Source organism: Notolepis coatsorum (genome assembly GCF_963971535.1).
Source record: "Notolepis coatsorum genome assembly, chromosome: 12".
Classification (NCBI taxonomy): Eukaryota; Metazoa; Chordata; class Actinopteri; order Aulopiformes; family Paralepididae; genus Notolepis; species Notolepis coatsorum.
Window position 1 is genome coordinate 5,373,992 of NC_140176.1, and position 27,943 is coordinate 5,401,934.

At 42.9% G+C, this 27,943-nt stretch overlaps 1 protein-coding gene across 2 annotated transcripts; it reads right to left on the reverse strand.

Moving 5' to 3' along the window:
- Nucleotides 1-5,126: 5,126 nt before the first annotated feature.
- ssr1 (signal sequence receptor, alpha) lies at nt 5,127-27,263 on the reverse strand. 2 transcript variants are annotated; one of them, XM_084326503.1, is made up of 9 exons: nt 27,112-27,263; nt 24,508-24,641; nt 23,305-23,401; nt 22,789-22,892; nt 18,828-18,986; nt 17,446-17,522; nt 16,937-17,015; nt 16,745-16,838; nt 5,127-8,698 (listed from the first exon to the last, which is right to left on the reverse strand). In XM_084326503.1, exons 1-9 carry the CDS (start codon nt 27,179-27,181, stop codon nt 8,631-8,633), a joined length of 882 nt encoding a protein of 293 aa, XP_084182629.1. In that variant the 5' UTR covers nt 27,182-27,263; the 3' UTR covers nt 5,127-8,630. The 2 variants fall into 2 exon arrangements, with proteins under 2 accessions (XP_084182629.1, XP_084182628.1); XM_084326502.1 differs by having other exon boundaries at nt 22,789-22,907.
- Between the last annotated feature and the right edge of the window lie 680 nt (nt 27,264-27,943).

Genomic DNA, 27,943 nt, shown 5'->3' on the forward strand with positions numbered 1-27,943 from the left:
CACTGCAGATATACCCTACTCTGTGTAGTTGAAAATGTTTATTTTGAACATTATAACAAGGTAAAAAAAAAAAAAAAAAACAAGGCTATACAATACAAATGTTTCTGTCTGACTCCACTTTCACATTCCTGTCATCTAAGGCGAAGCTGTGTAAAAGAAATTGCTGTTGCTGGCCCTCTCGAGAGTCTCGAGTAGGGTCTGGGTTCTTCAGTACTAGTCAACATCATGCCAGACTGTTTAAATTGAGCCCGGGTTCAGTGCTAGTCAGCATCACAATGTTTTAATAGGGCCTGGGTTCAGTACTAGTCAACATCAATGTTTAACTCTTCTGCCCCCTTAGCAATGATTTCGTGTTTTTAGCCTTTTTTTTTGTGTTTCTGTGTACAACGGTGGACGGCTGTGTTGATGATTATGTCATGAAATTGGGTCAGTTTGGTTCTTTTCCATATATATATACACAATAGGGTCTGGGTTCAGTGCTAGTCAACATCAATGTTTAAATAGGGTCTAGGTTGAACTCCTGGGATTGACCATCCGGGCCCGCCGGGATCGGCACCTCTGTACTCAGCCTGGCTGCACGGGTATGTTCTCTACGCACTTATACAAGCTCGACCATGGCTAAATTGAATATTTTAATTTGGAACGCAGGAGGGCTTAACGCCCCACACAAGCGTGCCAGTGTCCTTTGGCTATTGAAGAGGAGAAATATTGACCTTGCTCTCCTTAGTGAGACGCATTTAATGGTAGGTGACGTGTCAAGACTGGCAAATCGGCAATATCACGTTATCTCCGCATCCTCAGCCGATGATAAGACGAAAGGAGTAGTCATAGTTACAAGACGTAACCTTGATATCAAAATCTTGGATGTATGGTCGGACACGGAGGGAAGGATTACTATAGCAAAAGTTGAATTCTTGCATAGGAAGATGGCTATAATAGCATTGTATGCTCCTAACACATTTGATTCAGCGTTCTATAATACAATCACGAAGAATATGTTGGAACTTAATGGATACGCTCTCATTGTGGGTGGCGATTTTAATGCGTGCTGGGATGCGGAGATGGATAGGTCTGGGCCCTCTGAAACGAGCGACCAGAAACGGGCCTCTAAGGCCCTCAGGATGTGGGCCAAAGACACGGGGCTCTCAGACCTCTGGCGCTTATGCAACCCCACCCTCAGAGATTACTCTCACCTGTCAGCCAGACACAAAAGCTTCTCTCGAATTGACTATGCATTCGCGTCCCCTAATATGTTTGATAGTTTCGATGTCTCATTGGTTCCCTTGGCTCTCTCAGACCACAAGGGGATTTTCCTTACGGCAACCTTTGGCAGGCTCTCCGCAAGAGCTCCCAGATGGCGTTTTAATTCGACCTTGCTAAAGAACGATGACTTCTGTTCTGAGTTCAGGAGTAAACTAGCAGAATTTTTGCAGATCAACGTTGGCACAGTAGAAGACCCTAGGGTCCTGTGGAACGCATTGAAAGGATTCATCAGGGGTCATGTCACACTATTTGCCTCCAATTTGCGAAAATCCCGGTCAAAAAAGCTAGAAGGACTGGAATCATTATATGCGGACCTATACGCATCCTTGCAAACTGACTATAATGAACGACTAAACACACAACGTAAGATAGTCAAAAAAGAAATAAACTCCATACTTAAACAACAGTCTGAGTTTTTGATACATAGGACAAGACAAAATTACTATTTTCACGGCTCCAGACCTAGCCATCTATTGGCAATGAAAATACGCTCAAATGATCATTTCTCAGATATCCCCTCGATTAGGACGAGCCAGGGTGCAGTCACTACTGATTCGAAAAAGATCAATGACACTTTTAAAGAGTTTTACTCACAGTTATATAGCTCAGAGGGTAATCTGGATGACTCTAGATTTGAATCGTTCATTGGCGGGCTTGAGATACCCCACATTTCTGAGGAAGAGGCCAAGGAACTGGGGAGACCGATTACTCTCGTAGAATTGAGGGAGACTATTGTTGAAATGCAGAGGGGTAAGGCGCCAGGCTGGGATGGTATTCCACCCGAAGTGTATTTAGCTTTCTGGGACCAACTGGGTCCATTGATGCTCGATATGATCAATTACGCTATCGAACAAGGGGAGTTCTCAAGAGATGTCAATATGGCGTTGATTTCTTTACTTCTCAAAAAGGACAAAGATCCCAATGATTGTGGTAGCTATAGACCCTTGAGTCTTCTCGGGGCCGATTTAAAGGTGTTTGCCAAGGTGCTGGCCCGTCGCCTGCAGAGATTTATGTCTGTATTGGTACACTGCGATCAAACTGGTTTTATCCCGGGGCGTCTGGCTGCAGATAATCTTAGGAGGCTGTTGCATGTAATCGATAACAGTAAAGACAATACAACTCCATCCACAGTTCTGTCTTTGGATGCCATGAAGGCGTTTGACAGACTTGAGTGGTCATATCTGTGGAAGGTACTTGAGGTCATGGGTCTTGGAAAGAGTTTTATTCATATGATTAAAGTCCTGTATGCCTCGCCGTCTGCGATGATACTGACAGGCAAAAACTGTTCCACACTCTTTCCAGTCTCCAGATCTTCTAGACAGGGTTGCCCTCTGAGCCCGGGACTGTTCGCGCTTTCCCTCGAACCTTTGGCCCAATTTATTAGGCAATCGGAGGACATCGTCCCCATAATGGTCAACAATACTCCACACAAAATTGCTCTCTATGCGGATGACCTGCTGATTTTCATGGACGACCCCTCCCGGTCGGCCACAAAATTATTGAGGATAATCGACGACTTTGGTAAATTGTCAGGTTTTAAGATTAACTGGAACAAATCAGCCTGCCTACCTCTTAATGAACTGGCCAAGGCGGTACGACTACCAGCTGATATCCCCATAGTAGAACATTTTAAATACCTGGGCATAGAGATATTCCCCACGCTGAACCAAACTACTAAGTACAACTTCACGGGTACTTATGATAAAATACGCCAGGATCTAGACAGGTGGTCGTCCCTTCCTAACTCCTTACAAGCCCGGGCTTCCATAATCAAAATGAACATCCTGCCTAGGATAAATTTTATTAGCTCAATGCTCCCCCTGCCCCCTCCAATAGACCACTGGCGCAAGGTACAATCGATGGTATCTAAGTTTGTCTGGAATAACAAACGCCCGAGAATCAAAAGGGCTACTACTCAACGTAGGAAACAAGATGGGGGCCTCGCAATCCCTGATTTTAAACTGTATTTCTGGTCCTTTTCACTGAGACCTTTGATGTGCTGGCTAGACCCTGTAGAGGCTGTATCGTGGCGCTCCTTAGAAGCGGCGGCGGTGTCTCCGCTAAGATTGCAGGATGTAGTGTACTCCACTGTCTCTATTGCGAAATGCCGGCTGAGGTATGGACCGATCATAACTCACGTGATCCAAACGTGGCGTAATGTACAGAGGTCGTGTGGGGTTAAATGCCCTTGGCACCTGGACTCTCCAATTTTTAATAACCAGCAATTACTTGTTGGACACAAGCCGGTTAATATTCCTCAATGGCAAAGGAGGGGAGTGCATACTCTGGAGGATATTTATGATAAGAACGGCCTCCGTGCGTTTCAGGACTTAAGAGAATTTTATGATCTTCCCGGCGAGTCCTTCTTTCTTTACCTTCAACTAAGGTCAGCACTGAGGGCGCATGGCGTACCGTGGGCTCAAGCCTTGCACCCACACCCCTTCCTCAGGCTCATAGTGGACAGGACGACATCCAGAGGGTTTGTCTCCGACTTCTATACGCTCTTAATTCAATCCACGTATAAAAATTTATCATTGGATACAATCTGGCGTGTGGATATCCCGGAGTTGGACCCCGAGTTTGACTGGGATGATGTTTGGGCAAATGTGGCATTATCTTCCCGCAACCCCAATCACCAGCAAATTAATTTTAATTATATTCATAGGACCTATCTTACACCTAGGAAGCTATTTGCTATGGGACTGATAACCGACTCTCGGTGCACTTTGTGCTCTCAAAAGGCCACTGGCACTTATATGCATATGTATTGGGATTGCCCACCAGTGGCCCGCTTCTGGAAGTCAATAACGGACAAACTTTCAGATCTGTGTGGCTTAACTATCCCATTCACAGCTGTTACGCTACTCCTGAACGATATAACGACACTACCCGCGTCCGTACAACTGAAAAGGGTTGTCCTAGCGGGCGTCACAGCAGCGAAGAAGCTAATAGCAATGAGATGGAAGGAGCCTGAGAAGCTTACAATGATTAACTGGTCCCTAACTCTATTGGATGTGATTTATCTTGAGATATCCACGGCCCGGGTGATCGGGGTAGGGCAGGCTGGAATTGACCTGTGGTTCGCAGCAGCTGAGAAGGTAAAGACCGCAGTGTGCGGCTGAGCGGGGTTGGGGCGCTTGATCGGGGGGGTCCGGCGGTCTCTGGGGAGGGGGAGGAGGAAATGTCTTGTCTGTCTTGGTTTTTGTCTTGTCCTTCTTAACTTTGACTGGGGGGATTTTAGGGGGGGCTGGTATTTAGCTATTCTGCGCTGTATGTCAATTCACATGCCATCTCTCCAAGAGACTAATATTGGCAGACTGATTGACCTGTCAACCAACTTGGAGGAAGAATTTCTTTCTTCTTACACTTTACCTTCTGCAAGTTTGGCAGTCTTGAACATGTGTAAGGGACCTAGGCTATCTACAGTAAATCTGCGGCAACACTCTCATAAACAATCTTTTAAGTCACTCCACTTTGTAAAGGTGGGGAAAGGTTGCCATGTTTTGAAGACCCTTTTTGTTATTGAAGTAGCCATCTATATTTGATAGGTTGGACGCTGTTTCTTTTTGTCTTTATAATTTATTATTCTGTATTATTATTGTTTGTTATTCTCCTGTGAAAGTTATGTTTTTTGTTACAGTGGTTATTGTGTTGTCCTGTTTCATGTAATTAATAATAAAAAAAATTTGATCAAAAAAAAAAAATAGGGTCTAGGTTCAGAACTAGCTAACATCATGCCAGATGTTTAAATTAGGGTCTGGGTTCAGTACTAATACTAGCGCAAATATTTTCAAATAGAGCCTTATATATATATATAACCTGTTCTTTTGTAACAAGGAATGAAGAGGCATGGCATACAGCAAATCAGTTTATTTTATTTAAAGTTTATTTTCTGCATATTTTATTGCAAATAAAAGCGTAAACTTGTATCCATGATCCAAAACAAATCTGAGAAAAGCCACAAGCTTGTGTGTGTGTGTGTGGGTAGAAACGCTCAGATCATCCTCTGGTACAAGTAGGTGCATGACACTAGAAGTCCTGCATCAACCGGCGAGCCGGAGAGGGAGTCTGAAGCAGTGTGGGCTACAGTGGCAGCCATGTTGGCTCCACATGTCAGTAACACATTTCAGAATGTTGGGCATCTGAACCCTTTCACTACCACACTACCAAATGGTTACTGCAACAATACATGAGAAGGTTAACCATTTCACTGCCATACGACAAAGGGTTACCCGTCTGTAGTGTGGTAGTGAAAGGTTAACCTTCTGTAGTGTGGTAGTAGTTGAAAGGGTTAAGGACCAGGTGATGATGTAATAAAGGGTCCAACATGGCTGCAGTAAGGGGCAGTAACACGCTGGCTATAGTACAACAACACAGCCAAACTCTTTCCATCAAAGGCTCTGCCAACAATCCAGTAACACAAGACACATGTCGATCTGAGAGATGCTTAACACATTTCTAAACAAAATGGTTTAGGCCAGGTGGAAGGTCAGGCATCTTGCATACACTAGCTCAGACCATTTTAATCTAAAAAAAAAAAAACAGGTATGTTGGTCATAACTAGGTTGGTTATTTATGCACAGGAATTGCATTGGGCCAAATACTCTCATCTTTTACATGGCTTTGCTACAGAACGACAACATAATTAAATCAATGTTCGGGGCTTGGAGATAAATCAACAAAGCTGCCCCCTAGTGGTGTAATAAGGAAATACAATATATAAAAAACCATTCAAAGCCCCTTTTTTTAACACTAAGGAATAAATTAGCTGGATAGTTCACCTCTCACATCAGCATCAAACAGCTAGTAGTTACACCAGCGCTTCAGCCACATCATGTTTTATAGAAAAAAAAGAAAAAAAAAATCTCTAAAGAAATCAACACTTCACCCCCCCATTTCACAACTGGTGATTTACATGACGTCAATCAATCCCACTCCTCTGGCAAAGGAAGCAAGAGAAAAACAACGCAGACACTCAATTTACAGTAGAATTACAAACACAAAAACGTAGAAAACAGGCACGTCGAGGGCGAGAGTTTAAAAGAGTTTGTAGTCTTTCGACCTCGGCACGCATTGTTGTTCTTCAACCATCCCAAGCCATCAGTAGAACGCCGACATCCCATGATGTGCCAAATCAACCTCTAAATCTGAGGGATTCTTAAGTGCGTGTATCCAAATCCGCACACTACACTACTACTAAGGGGGTAGGAGGACGCCCTCACAATCTAGACCTCAAGTAGGACAGGCCCTGTAAAGCTTCTAGGACTCACAAAACAAACACAGGGTTCAAGGTATTCAGTGCACACGAGCTCAGTGGCCACGCCCACTCTTCCAACAGATTGTGAACGGAGCGTTAAGAGTAGAACCAAGTCACGTAGAGAACAGTAGAACCTCATTTATCCCAAGTTACTGCGTCAACCAAGTGGCCTGCTATCAGGTCACCTGGCTGTTCTATATATATGTACACGTTTTTCTGTCAAATGTTGAACTTGTACTTTGCGGAATAAAAAAAAAAAAAAAAAAAATCGTCCATGTATTTTAATTTCCATGTATTTTAATAATTCACATTTCAGTCTAATGAATGAGCTCCATTCCAGAGTGGTGGGATAACGGAGGTTCTAGTACGCGTTAATTTATTGGTAGATAATCAGCCAATGGCGAGGATCCTCTGACACACGCAGTGACAGTTATGCCCAGTAGAGGGCGGGTTTTAACACATCTCTCTCGGGCCAGTGCACAGTTCCCCAAAAAGCCTCTCAGCACGAAGATCAGCTTAGTCAGTGTCATCTCGAGTCAACGGGCTTAGATGATTTTAGGAAAATGAGCCTGGGGCTGCAGGGCTGCTGTAGGGCTGTAGGGGGTGCCGTTACAAGAATCCCAGATAGAGAAACGGGAGTGATTCAAATCTCTTGTATTCTCAGTGCATGGAACCGAATGTTCAAGGGGAAAAAAGAGGGGGAAATTAAGGAGTTAAAGCAAAACAACAATACTGGCGTATATATATTATCTTCACAACGTTGTGACACAACAAGCTGCACGGGTCTGAGGAGAAACATCCGTTTCTCAGGTCAGGGTTAGGTTTCTTAAGGTCCCCGTCGGTAAGGTAAGGGCCAGGCAGCTCGGCCAGGCAGTAGCGACCCAGTCTCGGGGGGATGATGATGTCAGAGGTACTCTCACTAAGGCAGTCGCAGACTAAAGTTATCTAGAAAACAAGACAAACCCCATTGTTGTCCCACACCACAAAGTGACGTCTTGGCATTTTGAATGTTCTTTTTTTTTCTTCTTCACACTTGCCACATTATGGAACAAAATGTCAACCTGGTATCTCATGTATAAGCCCACCCCTACCGTAAACCCTATTGGATCTCACGCCCTACCTGAAGAGCCCATTGGACACGGTGCATGGCGCTTGCATGAGATACCAACTTCTTTGCAAGCGACCTCCAGCTACACTTAAAAAACAAAGACTTCCTGTTAAATTCCACTTAACCTTAAATTACTTATTAGGATAGTCATCGTTAGCATGTATCCCTTGGATCGATGGGGGTAGAGATGAATTACGCCTGAACCCCATGGGACCAGAGTCAAGTCGCTTTAAAAACATTATTGATAAATCATGAGCAATTCCGGGCTTCAGTCAGGATTGGTCTTGGAGAAAGCTACACCCTGCAGGGCTCGGGTTGGGCCACGCTTAATGTCTAGGGCCCAGGGGTTATCATCTAGCTTGCCATTAGCGCCACCTATTGGTTCAAGAGGGAATAATGCTAAGGTAAGGGGACTGCAGTGCCAAACCAAACAGACATTCTTTCACAATGTGATTAGTAGGAAGAAAACCAAGCCCAGTGTTCGAAATGACAAGGTGCCCTTTAACACATCTACCATTGATGCTTCAATGTGACCTTTTAACACATCTACCATTGATGCTTCAATGTGACCTTTTAACACATCTACCATTGATGCTTCAATGTGACCTTTTAACACATCTACCATTGATGCTTCAAGGTGACATTTAACACATCTACCATTGATGCTTCAAGGTGACATTTGACACTTTGATGCTGCAATGGCTCAAGCGACGGCTTTACATAAAACTGAATAATCATAAAACAACGAGACTGTTGTTTGAGAAAGTATGTGTGTGTGTGTGTGCATGTATCCCATAATTGTATCCAACAGTCCGTTAGCTGAAAGGGGAGAGCCAGCCCTGCAGTGGTTGGCACCGTTACTGTATACAAGTTTCTCAGGTTAGAAGGACGGGGGGGGTGCGTTTCATTTCAGTGCCCAGTCCTCCCAGTTAAGACGGGTGGGGTAAAAGTTTGGCATGGTCAGTCAGTCAGTGCCTGGCGCCCTCTGGTGGCGGGCGGCCGTCACTCGTCTGAGCCGACAGACCTCTTCTGGTTCCTCTTGCGAGGAGATCGTCTGGGAGAGGCCTTGTCTGAGAGGAGAGGACGAGAAATGTTATGTTCTGCGGTATCTTTTCACGAGTGAACAAACAAACTGTTCACCGTTATGTTCTATGGTATTTTTTCATAATTGAATAAACAAACTTATAATCAATAGTAGGGATGTCCGATATTATCGGCCGCTATTGGCATAAAAACGTGATATCGGAAAATATCGGTATAGTTTTTTTTTTTTTTTTACATTTATTTAACCTTTATTTAGCCAGGCAAGCAAGTAAGAACAAATTATTATTTGATTTATTGTCAAAAGTATGCATAATGTTGTGTTAATTACACGACAAGAGATATGTAATGTTAATGGTACCTGAAATTATTCCGTTTTTGGGGGGGGGGGGGGGGAAACCCTGCATATATCGGTATCGGTTGATATCGGTATCGGAAATTAAGAGTTGGACAATATCGGTATATCGGTAAAAAAGCCAATATCTAGCATCCCTAATCTATAGTATTTTTTCCACATTTTAATTATTATTATTAGGGATGTCCGATATTATCGGCCTACCGATATTATCGGCCGATATCGGCATTAAAATGTGATATCGGAAAATATCTGTATCGGTTTTCATTTTTTTCAACCTTTAGTTACCCAGGCAAGCAAGTAAGAACAAATTCTGATTTTATTTATTGTCAAAAGTATGCATAATGTTGTGTTAATTCCACAACAAGAGATATGTAATGTAAATTACCTGAAATTATTCCGTTTTTTGGGGGGGGGGGGGGGACCATGCATATATCGGTATCGGTTGATATCGGTATCGGAAATTAAGAGTTGGACAATATCGGTATAGGTAAAAAAGCCAATATCGAGCATCCCTAATTATTATGATCTATAGTACTTTTATATAATTTAATAAACAACCTGGTTATTATGTTCCATTGTCATATTTCATAATAGAACAAACAAACAAACAAACAAACAAACAAACATATAAACATATTCCCAAATGACTCCAAGGGGATCAATAAAGGAATATCTCATTTTATAACCTATGGTATTTTTTCTTCTTTTTGGGATAATTGACTGATAGAAGGAGCGTTAGACTAAGACTCCCAAGATGCAACACTGAAGTCCTTCCTTCCGACGGCCCATCAGACTTTATAACACATCACTGTGCCTCACTGAGCACAAGGCGACAGTACTATCCGACATCATCTCCCTGGACTTTCACTTAAAAAAAAAAAACAGTTTAAAATGTTACACTTTTTACTGTATATATACACAACAGAATGTATATAAAAGTTTAAGAACCGGGGGCGACTACGTGGCGTAGTGGGCAAGGCGCTCGCCACGAAATCTGGAGACGCTGGGCTTGCCTGTTCGAGCCCAGCGCTCCACATTTGCTTTATTTTTTTTTTAAACTTTATTTTTTTTTAGCGTTTATCGCTTTTCTGGTCAAGCATGACCGACAGTTGTAGGGTGAAACGGGAGAGAGAGCAGGGGGAGACATTCGGCAAATGACGGCGAGTCCGGGAATCGAACTCGGAGTCAACCAGATCCGTGACGCAGCACGGAGTCCCGCGACGCAGCGCGGTAACATGGTGTGCTACTGGAGCACCCCCACATGTGCTTTCAGTTTAGCTGGTCGTCCGTACTAATACACATTGGCCGTATTAGGGGGTGGGAAACTGATGGGTGGGGATCGGGCGTTGTGGACAGCGACTCCTACAGGTCGGTTGGTGCGCCTGCGCAGTAGAATCAGGAAGTGTCGGGGGCAGCGTGAGCCTCCCACGCGTTACTCCTCGCCACTGAGAGATCGAGCTGTGCAGGTGAAAAGATGCGACTGCTGTTACCCCAAGTACCGGAGGGGACTCGTGCTATGTATGACTTAGTCCACATTGCAGCCGGCTTGTGGGAGGCAAGAAACAGCGTTCGTGACAGGGGAGGGTTGAATTGGATGTTACGAAATTGGGATGGGAGAAAATAGAAAATGGGAGAAAAAAAGTAGATAAAAAAAAATTAAATCTAAGAACCAGACGGCATTTTATTCGTATTAATAGTGACTTTGTTTCAGACTACCTAAATGTTTACCGTTTACGGTGAGCGATCTGTAGTGCCGAATTTCGCTCGGGATAAATAAAGTATTTGTATTATATTCTAATTGAATTAAAAAGAGTCCTCAGAGGAAGAAGTACCGGTCCCAAAATGACATCACGTCATAAATCAATCTCTAGACTGTATGACATAAGGTACTACTGTACTACAATACCACACGGCTACTACAGCCTTAACACTTTGAGTGCCAGCGACGATAAATCTAGCTTTTTTGTTTTGTTTATTATTAGCGATGTGAATTCATATTTCAACAATCTAGTCTCACGTTAGTGCTGCAAACTCTGAGCTCCATTGGGAAAATACCGCCCCCTATCGTCTCTCCCTGTTGTACTGCACCCCTTTGGAATGGATTGAATGAAACACATGGGGGGGGGGGGGGGGGGAATACAGCTTCCTCATTTTACTTCTCAGACAAGTCACCCGAGAGGATCGGATTCATTGCCGAGCGCCAAAACAGCGTGGAATACATATTTCCAGTACCCAGCGTTGGATCAATAAACGCGATCGATATTTGGAATAGCGATCAGGAATTGGAATAATCTTTTTGGAGAACATCTGATCTGAGGTAAGGAATCTATTTTACCAGTCTTAGGATAATCAGAACTTTTTTCACAGAGATATCAACGTGTGCCCTATGTGTGTGTGTGCTGATCAGGAAATGAGAGAATCGATTTTTCAGCTCGCTTCTATAGCGTGCATAAGTACACATACAATCGATAATCTAGCGTTTATTTGAAAACGACTCAAAAATAGGCCGAAAAATTTCAACGTTTTTTGTGTATTCCAGAATATTCCAGTAAAGGGCGATTATCACAGAATCTTGATATTTTCCTGAAACTTAAAAAAAACAGATTATTTTTCAAAATGGTATAAAACGGAAATGAACCGATTAAAAAACAATCCGTTTCGACAATGTTGACTGCAAACAAGTCATTGATAAGCGACGGCCAGACACAGCCATAATTTAAGACATAGTTTATGCGTTTGCAAATATGAGAGCTCCATCATTGAAGTGGACGCTGGCATACGGAGCCTTTTAGCGCTCTGCGCATAGCTGGCACTCAAAGTGTTAAGGTACTACAGTACTACTATAGCTCTACAATACCACACTGCTACTACAGCCTTATTAAGAAAGGTACTACAGCACATAGAGAAGCCAGAAGAAGCTCACCTCGACGACTCTGCACTGAAGACGAGGCGAGGAAAGGCACAGGAAGGAAGGAAGGAAGAGAGAGAGAGTGAGTGAGTGAAACGGTACAGAGAGCAGAGCCGCTCAGAAACAGAGAAGCAGGAAGATCAGAAGGACGGCAGCAGAGAGACGTGCCGGCTGGACCGACACAACAACGCCCCGCCTTCACAAGTCATTAACAGGGATGAGTTAGAACGTTCAAATAGGCGTGCCAGTCTCCACATTCGATTTTCATGTCAAGAGTCGAAAAAAGATGTTTTTTTTTATAAGAATTCTTTTTTACAACTTTTTTTTTTTGCAATACCCTTCGATTTTAATGATCCATTCTATTAAAAAGATTTTCGTTTAAAATATTCGGTCTTAAGAACAGTAGACTATTCGAAAATGAGATTTTGGTCAGTCATGCACATCCCTAGTAATTAATGCTGACAAACAGTTTTGCACAGACATTTATTGAGTTGATGAGTTTGTAATGTGCTCCAGTGATGTGAACGGAGGACAATGAATGTGTGCGTGTTGTGTTAATTATGTTAATTCCAGTGAGCTGTAATCATTCAGTGTCCAGTGGAGGACAAATAAACTCATTAACTCTCGACAACAGTCAAACAACGTTAACGTGTGCAAAAGCGTCTACAGCTTTGGAATACTGTACGAGAGATTATGTAGACAATAAATCAGCATTGCTTTTGGTGAAGTGCCTTTAAAAGCATCAGCTGCTAGCTACAGAGCAGCGATACAGTTAGAGCTGCAACTAACGGTTATTTTGTTATCCATCTCAGTCGATTATTTTATCAGAACAAACGGCAATTGATTCCATTTGCGATTGAACATTTCAAAATGTATAGACATGTTTTTCAAGTGCGGTACTAGTATCCTCAGGTCACATGGGGTAGTTGCCTCTCCGACACCATCTACTGAAAACCCAGAGTAGGAGATGAAGCTGTGACGTTTATTTATGTCTGTAAATAGGTAGTAGTAGTAACCTACATGCCATTACTGCTTTTTATCCATCGACTCATCATAGCTACTTTATTATCTTGAAATAATAGAACACCCGCCCGGTTACTATGACATTGCTTATCATTACATACAATTTATCTATGCATGTAGCCAAATGCTGAAAAACAGGCTACAAAATGTACTTTTGTAAAGTAAATCAATATCTTCCTTTTTGAATAAAATAGGCTCAGGAATCGGGATTGATAAAGCCAATTAGCCCATTTATACACACACAAGAGGGAGAATAGCTTATAGCAGACTCAATGATTTTACAATATTTCAGCTGATGAAATTAAATATTTAACATCATCAACTATCCAGTTCGTTTTTATATAGTGTAACATTTGGCTTCAAAACATTGAACGTACAGAGGAAGAGCAGCATATTGGGCTCAGACCCTCTCATTCCCCACTGCTGCGGCTGGAGTTGACCAAGTTATCAAGTGCACGTGAAACACGCCATCGAGTCCTGGTTCTAGGTAGCCCCTTTCGTGACTGTGATGCACCGAGTGAGAATCCACAGTCACTTCCTAGTCCATAGCAAACCAACCTAGATTTACCATGAAGGACTAGTTCTGCCCGAAACGTTCGTTATACAAGTATCACAGAGAAATTTCAAAAGGTACTCACAGTTGCACGAGGGTTTGGGACAGAGATACGTGATGGTTTGAAAGCTCGGCGTTGCTAATAAACATTTTAAATAATTTGTATAAACGTGTAAACATCACGCTGGGCGCACCAGGCACGTCACAAATGCAGAATCAAATGCAGAATAAGAGAAGAAGCCATTCTGATGCAACGCTGCCTCAGTGATGTTTACACGTTTATAAAAAATGTATTTAAAATGTTTATTAGCAACGCCGAGCTTTCAAACCATCACGTATCTCTGTCCGAAACCCTCGTGCAACTGTGAGTACCTTTGACATTTCTCTGCGATACTTGTATAACGAACGGTTCGGGCAGAACCAGTCCTTCATGGTACATCTAGGTTGGTTCGCTATGGACTAGGAAGTGACTGTGGACTCACTCGGTGCATCACAGTCACGAAAGGGGCTAGGTTCTAGGCAACATCACGAACAGTGGTTTAAGAGAAGTTATTTATATTTAGAACGTGATTCATGTTATGATGACTTTGAACTAGGGGTGTAACAATGCATCAATCCTAAGGTGACGATTCAACTGCATCGATTTGAAAATGTTAGAATCTATAAAAAAACGTAGTATTTATTTATTATTTAAATGTTTTAATATGTCGATTTTGAGGGCGGTCAGGTGGCGTAGCGGAGATTGTGCTCGTCACCAATGCAAGAGGCTGCGGTCTCGACTCCCGGAGAGTCAGCATTGCCTTGGCTCGGGCTGATCGCTATACTAACTAGTTTGGCTGAGTTAGGGGGAGGGGAGCCGTGGGTGGGTGCTGGGCGTTGTGGACAGCGACCCCTACAGTTCGGTCGGGGCGCCTGCTCAGCGAGGGTAGGATCTGGAGGGAGGTAGTGCGGCCTCCCACACGTTACACTCCCCCGGTGAGAACCTGCGCTGCCAGGCTGGCTGCCGGCTGGCTGCACATGTGTCGGAGGAAAGCATGAGACAGTGTCCGGCCTCTCGGACCAACAGTAGGGGAAAGTGCGCAACAACCAGGAAGGGGGTTGGGAATTGGCATAACGACTAACAGTGGGATGGGAGAAAAATCGGAAAAAAGGAGGGGGGAAAAGATAAAAGAAAAATAAAAACATGTCGATTTTTTATTTACCTATAGTCCATTCATCAGTTCCCCCAGCCACATTTGTGTATACAAATTTTTTGGGGGAATTAACTGATCGAAAATGTATCTAATCACATCGTGGTCAAATTAAGAGATTTCATGATGCATTGAATCGTTGCCTGAAGAACGAATCGAAGTGGGGTCAAATATTTACAGCCCTACTTTGAACGTCTGCCATTTCCACCACAAATTCGAATTTTTTTTGGAATTCGAAGCTTCGGGCCGAGATTCGATTTTAATTCGAAGCTTCGAATTTTCTTTTATTATTTTTATTATACATTTCTGTATTTTTTTGTTTGTTTTTTTGTTGCGAGACTTGTACAGCACTTTGTTCAACTTTGTCAGTGCTGTAAAGTTTAAACCTTTTTAAATCTTAGACAAACTAAACACTTTGCTTTCATGAAATATTGTAAGCAGTCATTTGAGGCTTTATAAAAGCAGCACAGTGAACACAAATCTGTCAGTGCCGAGTCCAACCTCATCTTAAATAACAAACAGCATTGCTTGTTGTAGTTAACAAAGAGAGGCAGAGTTGATTTTGCAAAAAAAGAAAAAAAAATTATCGAATTTTATTTTCATATTCGAATCCCATGCCCATCGAATGAAGCTTCGAAGTATTTAAGACAGCCCTAGTAACAATACGATGAGTCGGTCATGAATATGCAAATCGATGACATTTCCTGTTTATGTCTACTCATCGTTGCAGCCCTAAATACAATGATCTGTTACTTTAGAAGTATACATTAGGTTTAGAGGCTTAGGGCAAGGGACTTGTATGGTTTAGGGGCATGTAGTTCAGGGATTGATGGCTTAGGGTAGGGGTGGACGGTATGGTCTAAAATTTATATCACGGTATAATCTGAAGCATAGACGGTAACGGTATATATCACGGTATCATCGTTTTTGATAAAAAAAAAATTATTTTATATAATTTATTTTTTATTTTTATAAAATATATATATTATATAATTAGACTTGTACTTGTATTATCTGCGAGACATCGCCACCACGCAACAAGCTCCACTGTCTGTGTGTACTCTAGTAGCCTCCAGCTACGGCCAGGATTCTCCGGCGCTGCACCTGGACCCTATTGTATTGGTATAACGTTAGCAAGCCCTCAGCTCGAATACGCATCGAATCAGTGTTATAAGACATTGATATCAGGAGCTATCTGTAGCTACTGCTAGCCGGATATATAACGTTAATACAACGCCTCAGTGAATTATTTAGTTCAATGGGACATTTCGTTTTGAACGGTGAACTAACTTGCGTTAACGTGAGCTAACGGCTAACGGAGCTATCATACACGTCTACTCTCTACTAGACTTGATGGAGCGTTTGTTGATGTCAGGAGCTATCGGTAGCTAGCCGACTAGATACCGTTCGGTTAGACAATGCCCCATCATGTATTAAACTAAAAGTGAATAGTTGACTGGGTCATTTTGTAACGGTAGCTAAGCTAACGTTAGCTCAGGGAGACGTCCCGTCCCACTAGACTACTAGTAGACCCGTGTTTACATGCGTGCGGGAGGGGCTGGCACGCCCACTGCGCGAAGCCTCCTAAATAACTTTTTCCAGTTCGCACATATCTATTATCTATGACTAATTCTATCTATTTTTAGGGGCAAATGAGAGTGAAATAGTCGCGCTGTGGTTACATGACGTCATTGCTATTTTAGAGCTGCACTACCGGTTACACGGTATAGGCAAAATCCATACCGTAGAGCAAATTCATACCGTTTATACCGTATACCGTTTATACCGTCCACCCCTAGCTTAGGGTGTATGGTTTAGAGAGTATGGTTTAAGGTGTATGGTTTAGTTTCAAGTTTGTTTATTATTTGTCACAACAAAATACAGAATACTTTGATGAAATGCTTATTTCTGTATGAGCCCCTGAGAGTGTGCTACATACAGTAAAGTCAATATACATATATACAATACAGAGTAAAATGAGTAAGAGTAAATAAGTAAATGAGTAGGGTGTATGGTTTAGGGCGTAGGACTTAGTATACATACTGATCTGGTTAAGAGTCTCCTGGGGGATCCAGCTCATGTCCACGTCGTTGTGGCTGGATGTTCCCATCTCTACCTTGGAAGCTGGGCGCCTCCTCTGTACACACACACAGGAAGTGACTTCATGAGACACGAGGAGACTTTATATACACGACGAGTCAAGGTATCAGTATTAAGTAAACATGTTTACTTTACCTTCCTGGTCTCTATCAGTTGGTGAAGACCTACAACAACCAGCAGACTCAGACCTGACAGAAACACGTACATGAAGATCCTAGAGAGACGGAGACAGAGAGGAGACATGGGAAGAGACAAAGAGGAGAGAGAAACAGAGGAGTGAGACGGAGCGAGGGAGAGGGACAGAGAGAAAGAGACATGGAGAGAGGCGAGACAGACAGAAAGAGAGAGAGCAAGAGAGTGAGTGAGTCATAGAGAGATACAGAGAGAGCGACAGAGTGAGACAGAAACGGATGGAAGGAGAGATTGGGAGGAATAGAGGGAGAGGGGAAGAGCAGAAGGAAATTAGTCGCTGTACTTCAAATAGGCGAGGCGCTGTATTTAAAACATGCAGGGCGCTGTACTTAAAACATGTTTAGTTGTGCTGTATGATGATATATTTTAATCTAATCTAGCTCAACAAAAGTGCAACGTTGAGGGGTGAGATAAGGAAAATGTCAAAGTAGAAACATTTAAATGTCCCTTACGTCTCTCCATCCAGTCCATCCTCCCTCTCAGTGACGGTGACTGTCTGGTTGAATACTGCATCCTGAAACACATTGCCCTAGAGAGAGAGAGACAAAAACAAAGACATAAACGTAATTGCCTCTCCTTACATTACATGGTACACAGCCCTGCCTCTAATAACATTACATGGTACACACACACAGCCCTGCCTCTCCCTACATTACATGGTACAAAAAAATCAACTCTGCCTCCCTTTGTTAACTACAACAAGCAATGCCGTTTTTGTTATTTAAGATGAGGTCGGACTCGGCACGGACAGATGTGTTCATTGTGCCGCTTTTATAAAGCCTCAAATGACTGCTTACAATATTTCATGGAAGCAAAGTGTTTAGTTTGTCTTAAGATTTAAACTTTACAGCACTGACAAAGTTGAACAAAGTGCTGTTGTACAAGTCCCACAGCAGAAGGTCAGCCCTAGTACACACACACAGTGCTGCCTCTACTTACATTACATGGTACACACACACAGCGCTGCCTCTACTTACATTACATGGTACACACACAGTGCTGCCTCTACTTACATTACATGGTACACACACACACAGTGCCACCTCTACTTACATTACATGGTACACACACAGTGCTGCCTCTACTTACATTACATGGTACACACACACAGTGCTGCCTCTACTTACATTACATGGTACACACACACACAGTGCTGCCTCTACTTACATTACATGGTACACACACACAGTGCTGCCTCTACTTACATTACATGGTACACACACAGTGCTGCCTCTACTTACATTACATGGTACACACACACAGTGCTGCCTCTACTTACATTACATGGTACACACACAGTGCTGCCTCTACTTACATTACATGGTACACACACACAGCTGACTCTCCTTACATTACATGGTACACACACAGTGCTGCCTCTACTTACATTACATGGTACACACACAGTGCTGACTCTACTTACATTACATGGTACACACACACAGTGCTGACTCTACTTACATTACATGGTACACACACACAGTGCTGACTCTACTTACATTACATGGTACACACACACAGTGCTGACTCTACTTACATTACATGGTACACACACAGTGCTGACTCTACTTACATTACATGGTACACACACACAGTGCTGCCTCTACTTACATTACATGGTACACACACAGTGCTGCCTCTACTTACATTACATGGTACACACACACAGTGCTGCCTCTACTTACATTACATGGTACACACACACAGTGCTGCCTCTACTTACATTACATGGTACACACACACACACAGTGCTGCCTCTACTTACATTACATGGTACACACACACAGCTGACTCTACTTACATTACATGGTACACACACACAGCCTCTACTTACATTGCTGTCCTTGTAGTTCAGGTTGATGACGAGGCCAAAAGGCCTTCCTCCCATGGGCTCAGCAGGGATGAAGGAGTATTCGAAGGTGGCCTGGCGGCCGGCTGGTACCACGATGCCCAGCTGCAGAGCCGTGAAGTTCTGGATGTAGAACTGGAAGTCCTGTCGGGTCAGAAGAACAACGATCAGGGACCGAAGCAAATCATTCAATTACAAGAAAACATAATAGCTTCAAAATGACGGCATCGACGCTTCCAGTTCAACACATTTCATTAGTGGAAGTTAAATGTTCAGGAGAGTGTAGTCTGGTGGAAATACTAAAAAAGGAGACTAATTGTTTCATTCGTCAGAAGCAGCAATGATTTTTAAACCTGCTGATTTAGCTCAATTTCAACGCGCATTCGTGGGGAAAATATGTTTATGTTGTTTTTTTTATGAAATTTAGGGCTGTCGCGATTCGTCGACCGTGACATTTTGTCGATTTGCATATTCATGATCGACGCATCGTATTGTAGTTACTTGTATGCCTTTTGCGGTGGAAATCGCAGACGTTCAATTCAAAGCCATAACATGATGCGCGACGTATAATCAAACTAGTGCGCAATGAACACTTAACCCACTATTCGTGATTCCTCCCTAGAGCCAGGACTCTACAGTGGGCGTTTCACTCGCATGTGATAACTTCCCTGTTTCAAGTCAACTCCAGCTGGAAGGGAGGGGCTGAGCCCAATACCTAAATGGCTGCTTTTTTTATATAGCGCTTTTATTTAAAGCGCTTTACAATTTGTTACTCACATTTTACCCATTCACTCGCACACCGACAGCGGAGGCGACCATGCAAGGTGCCAACCTGCTCATCGGGAGCAATTAGGGGTTAAGTGTCTCGCTCAGGGACACATCGACACGCTGACCGGGAGGAGCGGGAATCTAACCGGGAACCTCCGGATTGCCAGACTGCTCTACCTCTCGAGCCACTGTCGAGCTCTTCAGCCTGCGTCCTACAGCCGGTGATAACTGCTCTCTACCTCTCGAGCCACTGTCGAGCTCTTCAGCCTGCGTCCTACAGCCGGTGATAACTGCTCTCTACCTCTCGAGCCACTGTCGAGCTCTTCAGCCTGCGTCCTACAGCCGGTGATAACTGATCTTGCGAGTCGCGCTCGTTTCTATGTAAACTCCGCGTGCAACGGGTCCAATAAATGAGTCTAACTTGCTTTACATCCTCGCCATACCTGTATGCCCACGCCTCGCGGTAAAAACCTTAATTAACTAACGTTAGCTGCTAAGAGTTCCGATAGTGAGGAAAGGGGGGTGGGGGTGAGCCAGTCTCTCTCCCTGTACGTCCAATGATTTGGTACGTCCAAGTAGGTTACACTAAAAAAAACGAACTGGATAGTTGATAATAAATATTTCACTTGATAGTAAAATCATTAAGTCTGCTGTAAACTATTCTCCCTCTCTTGTGTGTGTGTGTGTATACATTTACTATAGGCTACTCTTTTTGCATGGATTACCGGTAGGCCAATTAGCCAATCCTGATTCCTGAGCCCATTTTATTCAAAAGGAAGATATTGATTTAAATATGTATATACATTTGAATGGCATCTCCTGTGCTGGCACAAGCACTACCATAGCATGGAGTGGAGAGATAACAATACATACAATAATTCATGGAGATATACTAAAAAGCTATTTATACATTTTGGCTGGTAAAAAATATCTGGCTGGTCGTTTTTCTTTTATCTAAAAAGTAATTTCCCCCCCGTTTTTCAGCATTTAGCTACAGACATGGATACATTCAATGTAAACTTCATGGCTCATCTCCTACTCTGGGTATTCAGTAGGTGGTGTCGGAGAGGCAACTACCCATGTGACCCGAGGATACTAGTAAAACATTTTAAAATATTAAAAATAAAATCAATTGTTGATTTTTCTGGAAAATTTATCGTTTAGAATAATTTATCGATAAAATAATCATTAGTGACAGCCCTAATGAAATTTTAATTTTAATTGCAAAGAAGTGTGTATTACTAAAAGAATATTTAAAAAAGACGTGTATGCACTATGCAGCATTTGTGACATAATATTGCAATTATCAATATATTGTTCAACCCTCACCCCAATCTATAATCTGAGAACCGACTGGTTGGTAGTGTACTTAACTCATTCAGGGCCAACAGCGCCCTCTGCTGATGGCCCTTCTGGGCCAACGCTTTATCCAATGGAGAATAGGACTTATTTGCGAGAGCTTATCAAATATAATAGCAATAGATCTAAATAACCGTGATAGTCAATGAGTTGCTTCCAGTCAACATGCACAAAACTTTTTTTTCCCCACACATACATTTCCATTTTATACCGTGATGAATATCAATATATTTCTAGGGCGTTCTGTCTCATCTCAATAAACTCCAGCAAATCGAGCTTAAATGTATTTCCTTAAAAATCGTGCCATTTGTCGCTTGATTTATGAATAGTTTTCAAATAAACGCTAGATTATCGGTATTATATGTGTCCTCATGCACGAAGAGAAGCGGAGTCTGAAAAATCGCTTCTCCGTACTTTGGTCGGCGCGAACCTCACACCGATGGCGGTGATAGGAACATCTGATTACCCCAAGATTCGTAACATAAAGGCCTTAAATTCCTGATCGCCATTCCAAATATTGATCGCGTTTATTGATCCAACGTTATATCCAAAAACAGATAATCCACGCTGCTCCCATGTCCCCCCAGTCAATGCAATAGTATCCAGCTGCATGCCCGAGAAGTAAAACCTGGACCGGATAAAAATGTTTGATGCAGTCCCAGCCAATCCAATCCAATGATGTGCAATACCATCCGGGAGACGATAGGTGGCGGTATTTGCCCTTTGCAAGCTCAGACCCATTCCCAATGATAACGTCAGGCTGGATGGATGAAAAATTAATGGATATCGCTAATAAAAGAAATATGGATTAAAACCCAAGATTTCTCGCCCAGAGCATAACCCGAGTTAACCCGGACTATCTCGGGTTTGGCCTCCAGTGAGTTAATCAATAATCTGACCAGAAGACCAGTTACTTGGTACCTACGGTAAAATCTAAGACCAGAGGACCGGTTGGTACCTAATCTATAATCTGAGACCAGAGGACCGGTTGGTACCTAATCTATAATCTGAGACCAGAGGACCGGTTGGTACCTAATCTATAATCTGAGACCAGAGGACCGGTTGGTACCTAATCTATAGTCTGAGACCAGAGGACCGGTTGGTACCTAATCTATAATCTGAGACCAGAGGACCGGTTGGTACCTAATCTATAGTCTGAGACCAGAGGACCGGTTGGTACCTAATCTATAATCTGAGACCAGAGGACCGGTTGGTACCTAATCTATAATCCGAGATCAGACCAGAGGACCGGTTGGTACCTAATCTATAATCTGAGAGCAGAGGACCGGTTGGTACCTAATCTATAATCTGAGACCAGAGGACCGGTTGGTACCTAATCTATAATCTGAGACCAGAGGACCGGTTGGTACCTAATCTATAATCTGAGACCAGAGGACCGGTTGGTACCTAATCTATAATCGGAGACCAGAGGACCGGTTGGTACCTAATCTATAGTCTGAGACCAGAGGACCGGTTGGTACCTAATCTATAATCTGAGACCAGAGGACCGGTTGGTACCTAATCTATAATCTGAGACCAGAGGACCGGTTGGTACCTAATCTATAATCTGAGACCAGAGGACCGGTTGGTACCTAATCTATAATCTGAGACCAGAGGACCGGTTGGTACCTAATCTATAGTCTGAGACCAGAGGACCGGTTGGTACCTAATCTATAGTCTGAGACCAGAGGACCGGTTGGTACCTAATCTATAATCTGAGACCAGAGGACCGGTTGGTACCTAATCTATAGTCTGAGACCAGAGGACCGGTTGGTACCTAATCTATAATCTGAGACCAGACCAGAGGACCGGTTGGTACCTGTGGGTAGCGGAAGGAGGCATCCAGTGATTCCACCACAAAGTTCTCGGAGCCCTTGTTGCTGAAACCCATCAGGAATTTAACGACCTCATTGGCTGGGAAGTCTGGAGAGGGAGACACTGCAGTTTATATTAGTGGTCGACAAATATGAGCTTTTCAATTATCAATGAGTAGGGTGGCCAATGGCCCATATAATGATGTTTTATATTTTTTTTCATTTGATAAAATACAACAATTTATAAATAAATGACCGAAAAATTGTGAATTTAAGGTGACTAGGTTTGCCACCTCTGGATGTGAGATATTGCCGTATTTCTTCCATTCAAAACATCAGTGAACCGACAACTTTATAGCCTCTTCCAGGTAAGTTAGCATCTCTAGTTTCATACATTTTTTGCCTTAAAATGTAGCCGGTCAGAACCTTTTTCACACAGGCGTGGCAAAATCATCAATAATATAATATAATAGTAACATAATAAAAACTCCATCTAGATGTGGAGTGCTGTGAGCCCTTACCATCTCCCCTGACGAAGAGGATGGTGGTGTCAGCGTTGGGAGAGGCCTTCACCTCTCCAGTCAGCGTTTCTTCCTCCTCTTCCTCTTTTTCTTCCGTCTAGAGATGGACAGACACAGACCTCAGTGATACACATGGCCAACATTGTTGCTTTGATCTCCTTCTCACCTTGAAAATGATAAGCGCCAATATAAAAAAAATATAATAATAAACAGGCATTTATTTATTACAAGACTGAAGCTTTCGATGTCCAATTCTCATATGTTCCTCACAACTGAACGATAGGATTCAGGTTATAAATCTGCAAAATGCCTTTAAATCTATTTATCTGCCTCTCGCTCAGATAAAAAAAAAAGGGGAAACTTGCCAGTCTCAGCCGTTAAAGAGGTGGAGACTTTCACCAGTGAAGAGGAACTAGTGTTAGAGGAGATGACAGATGACTAAAAGATAGTGATTGATCTGTGATCTGATCCAAGATTGGATATTGGCCTGCAATCAGATTATCACAGATCCCCATACTAGGGATGGGCATTTTAAAGAAAAATCCAGATAGATTGATCGCATGCTATACTCGATTGATGTGCTCGAAAAAAGAAATTTTTTTTTTTTTTTTTATTCAACTTCTTTTTGTTCATTCACGTATATATGTTTAAGGAAACCAACAAACAGTTATAATCTTGCACATACATGTGAAAAGATGTACAAAAAAAAGATTAAAAAAATAAATTTATAATTTCTATTTTTTTTGTTGATTTTTCTCATAGCTACGAGTAAGCGATTACTCACGCCCATCCCTACCCCATACCCAATCCAATCCATAGCAGGGCTCCAGACTGCAACCAGTCTTTTTAAAATAGTGCTATGAAAAATTATAACTAGTAGTAGTTTTTTTAATCATACTGTACAGTGCCTTGAGAAAGTATTCACCGCCCTTGACTTTTTTCCCATTTTGTCTGGAATTAATAGATTTGGGGGGGGGGGTTCTTTAGCATTATGCTCAGGGTCGTTGTCCTGCCGGAAGGTGAACCTCCGTCCCAGTCTCAAATCTCTGGAAGACTGGAATAGGTTTTCCTCAAGGATTTCCCTGTATTTAGCGCTATCCATCAATTCAATTCTGACCCATTTCCGAGTCCCTGCCTATGAAATAGGAAAATGCCTCTCCCTCTCCCACTCAAAACAGCAATATTATACTCCCTCTCCCTCACCAGTTCTGTGTTGTCGTCATCCTCCACTTCTGCCTCATCATCCTCGTCCTCAGCCGTCACATCATCCACCACATCTTCATCCACAGCATCCACCTCCTCTTCCTCAGTGAGGTCCTGAGCGGACACCGCTGGCCCTGAAGAGGAGCAGAAGAAAATTAATATTTATTTAGATGCGTTCTGCCTTCCCACAGTGGTTCCCATACTGGGTCTCTGGGGCAAGGAACAGAGGTCTCTGCTGCTCAAACACTGTCCAGGTGCCCCTTGAGCAAGGCACCTAGCATTGGTTGTGCTGGGCAGCTCCCAGTGGTCAACAGTAGAATACTAGTTGTACTGGGCAGCTCCCAGGGGTCAACAGTAGAATACTAGTTGTACTGGGCAACTCCCAGTGGTCAACAGTAGAATACTAATTTGTACTGGGCAGCTCCCAGGGGTCAACAGTAGAATACTAGTTGTACTGGGCAGCTCCCAGGGGTCAACAGTAGAATACTAGTTTTACTGGGCAGCTCCCAGGGGTCAACAGTAGAATACTAGTTGTACTGGGCAGCTCCCAGGGGTCAACAGTAGAATACTAGTTTTACTGGGCAGCTCCCAGGGGTCAACAGTAGAATACTAGTTGTACTGGGCAACTCCCAGTGGTCAACAGTAGAATACTAATTTGTACTGGGCAGCTCCCAGGGGTCAACAGTAGAATACTAGTTGTACTGGGCAGCTCCCAGGGGTCAACAGTAGAATACTAGTTTTACTGGGCAGCTCCCAGGGGTCAACAGTAGAATACTAGTTGTACTGGGCAGCTCCCAGGGGTCAACAGTAGAACATTGGTTGTACTGGGCAGCTACCAGTGGTCAACACAACAGTAGAACATTGGTTGTACTGGGCAGCTCCCAGTGGTCAACAGTAGAATACTAGTTGTGCTGGGCAGCTCCCAGTGGCCAAAATGGGGGACCCTGATCATGTAAACAAGACGAAAGTCTTTCTCTGGTCTGCATCCCCTTAACAATTGTGTGTATTGAGCCGTACTGTATTCATTGTACCCATTCTGCAATCTGTTAAATAAAACGTTCAATCAATCAACAGTAGACAATTGGTTGTATTGGGCATTTCCCGGGTCAGAGAGAGTGCAAGCGTTTTTGCACTGTACAGAATACCATTTACCCTCATTTCATTTCAAAACTTAATCATTTGCAAGATGTCGAGTTACATGCCAGTTAAATAAATATTTTAAATTACGACCTTCTGTACACACAGGCGGAGGAAGCAGCCTACTTCCCCGGGTCCGGCTTTAATAATAACTAGGCTTGAATGACTAGTCTTGTCAAATAGACAGTTCGTTATTAAAGTTCTCACATAAGAGAAGTTCTGGGAATTCCAACTCGATCAGTGATGGAAAACCAATGGATTGTAAATAGAAACGACTGGGCAGTCAATAATAGTCCCAACGCTAGTAGGCTAGTGGTTCAAAAGCAAGCCTCCTCCAATGTACAGTTTCCTCGTCAAATGTATATACTCTTCTTTTCATTTTTTTTAGACTCTTTTTGTATCACAAACAATACTGTATTTGTAAATCTGGTATGTCATAAATGTCTAGATGTAGCAGTACTGTCTATCTGTATGTCATGATGTATGTCATATTGAATTGATTGATTGAAAACTTTATTTAACAGATTGTAGAATGGGTACAATACAGTACGGCTCAATACACACAATTGTTAAGGGGATGCAGACCTGAGAAAGACGTTTGTCTTGTTTCCATCAGGGTCCCCCATTTTCAATTCATAGACATTTATGACATACACAACATACATGACATTTATGGCATAGGGACATATAGGTATTTAGTACTGATACATTTGTGACATAAACGGTATTCAAATATACAGTACTGTTACCCCTAGATATTATGAATTGAAAATGGGGGACCCTGATGTAAACAAGACGAAAGTCTTTCTCTGGTCTGCATCCCCTTAACAATTGTGTGTATTGAGCCGTACTGTATTGTACCCATTCTGCAATCTGTTAATAAAAAAAATGCAATCAATCAATCAATCAATCAAAGCCATTTAGCCAACGTTGGCTGCACCATAGTAGCAATCATTGGACTTGTAAACTATAACGTTACGCTATTTATATAAATATATATTGACTAACCAGCTAGCACTAGGTGTGAGTCAGCTGTGTGTTTGGTGGTTGTGTGGCTGATCCAACTGGAGTGTAGTAACGTTACACTACAATATAATTAACAGACAGACTCACTTAGGGACACGTCAGTCTAACACACAGATACATTACATCCACCAAACTAGACCAGACACACAGTGACGACTAACACACCTGACTTTCATTAATAACAGGAGAGGCCTTAGCAGGGTATGATTCACATAAGTGTCGCGAGTAAAATCAGAGCAAACTCTGCTTCTGAATATACATGTGCAAATATTTACAGCTTGTTAGCTTGTTAGCTAGCACACGTGACGTCACTGCGCCACCAGGCGGCCTTCCCGTGGAGGAGCTAACGGCTAAGCTAGTTAGCTGTTCGATTAGCATAGTGTTACAGAGGCGGCTTCTGTTCATCATGTAGCACTAAAGGTGCCGACAACACGTACTGACCGTTAACGAGGATGGTTGCCGGGAATGCTAGTAGTACTAGCAGCACTACTTTAGGTAGAAATGTCATCATTTTGTTGCTGGAATCGTTATTTATTATACGTTCATTCAGTGTCGGTCTCGGTCTCACCAGGCGCGCGCCTGTCCCCTGCTGCTTCCCCTGTATTTATGCGCATGCGCAGGAGAGAGCTGTCAAAACGTAAGCGTCACGTCAACTACATGCACACTCCTACGCAGAGCAGAGGGGATTCAGGGGAATCGTACAGGAACTCACAAACATCTGACATTGTCCCTTTAAAGTATGTCTTTCTAACACATTTAGAGAGGTTCATTTAAAAAAAAAAATTGCAGTTCTTCTACCCCCTCTAGTACTGGCGGGGTGGGGGGTACATTGGAGGGGGTTGGGTTTGGACATTTACAGGGGCCAGTTTCGAATTGCAGTCTCCCGTAGGTGCTCTTTGAGAGTGGTTTTGAAGTCGGTTAGTGATTCACATTTCCTTTACAGCTGTGTGGGTAGGGCGTTCCACATTGATGTGGTGTAGCCGGTTCTAATTGGCTTGCCCTGAGCGAGTCTCGAACCCCGTTCTCCCGCGCCGCGGGCGACATCGCAGACCACTATACCAAGAGGTGAATTCACTTCTTGGTAACGTGTTTGTATGCCTTTTAAGGGGGAGTGAGTTTAACTTGCAGTACCACTAACGTCCACAGTCACTTCACAACACTTGAAGTCCATCGTGACTGTAGTGTGAATATACTGGCGGTACCTCCGTTACAGTGGCATAATTGCGAAACGTGTTTAGTCCCTTGTTTGAACCGAATCTGGGTTTAACATGAT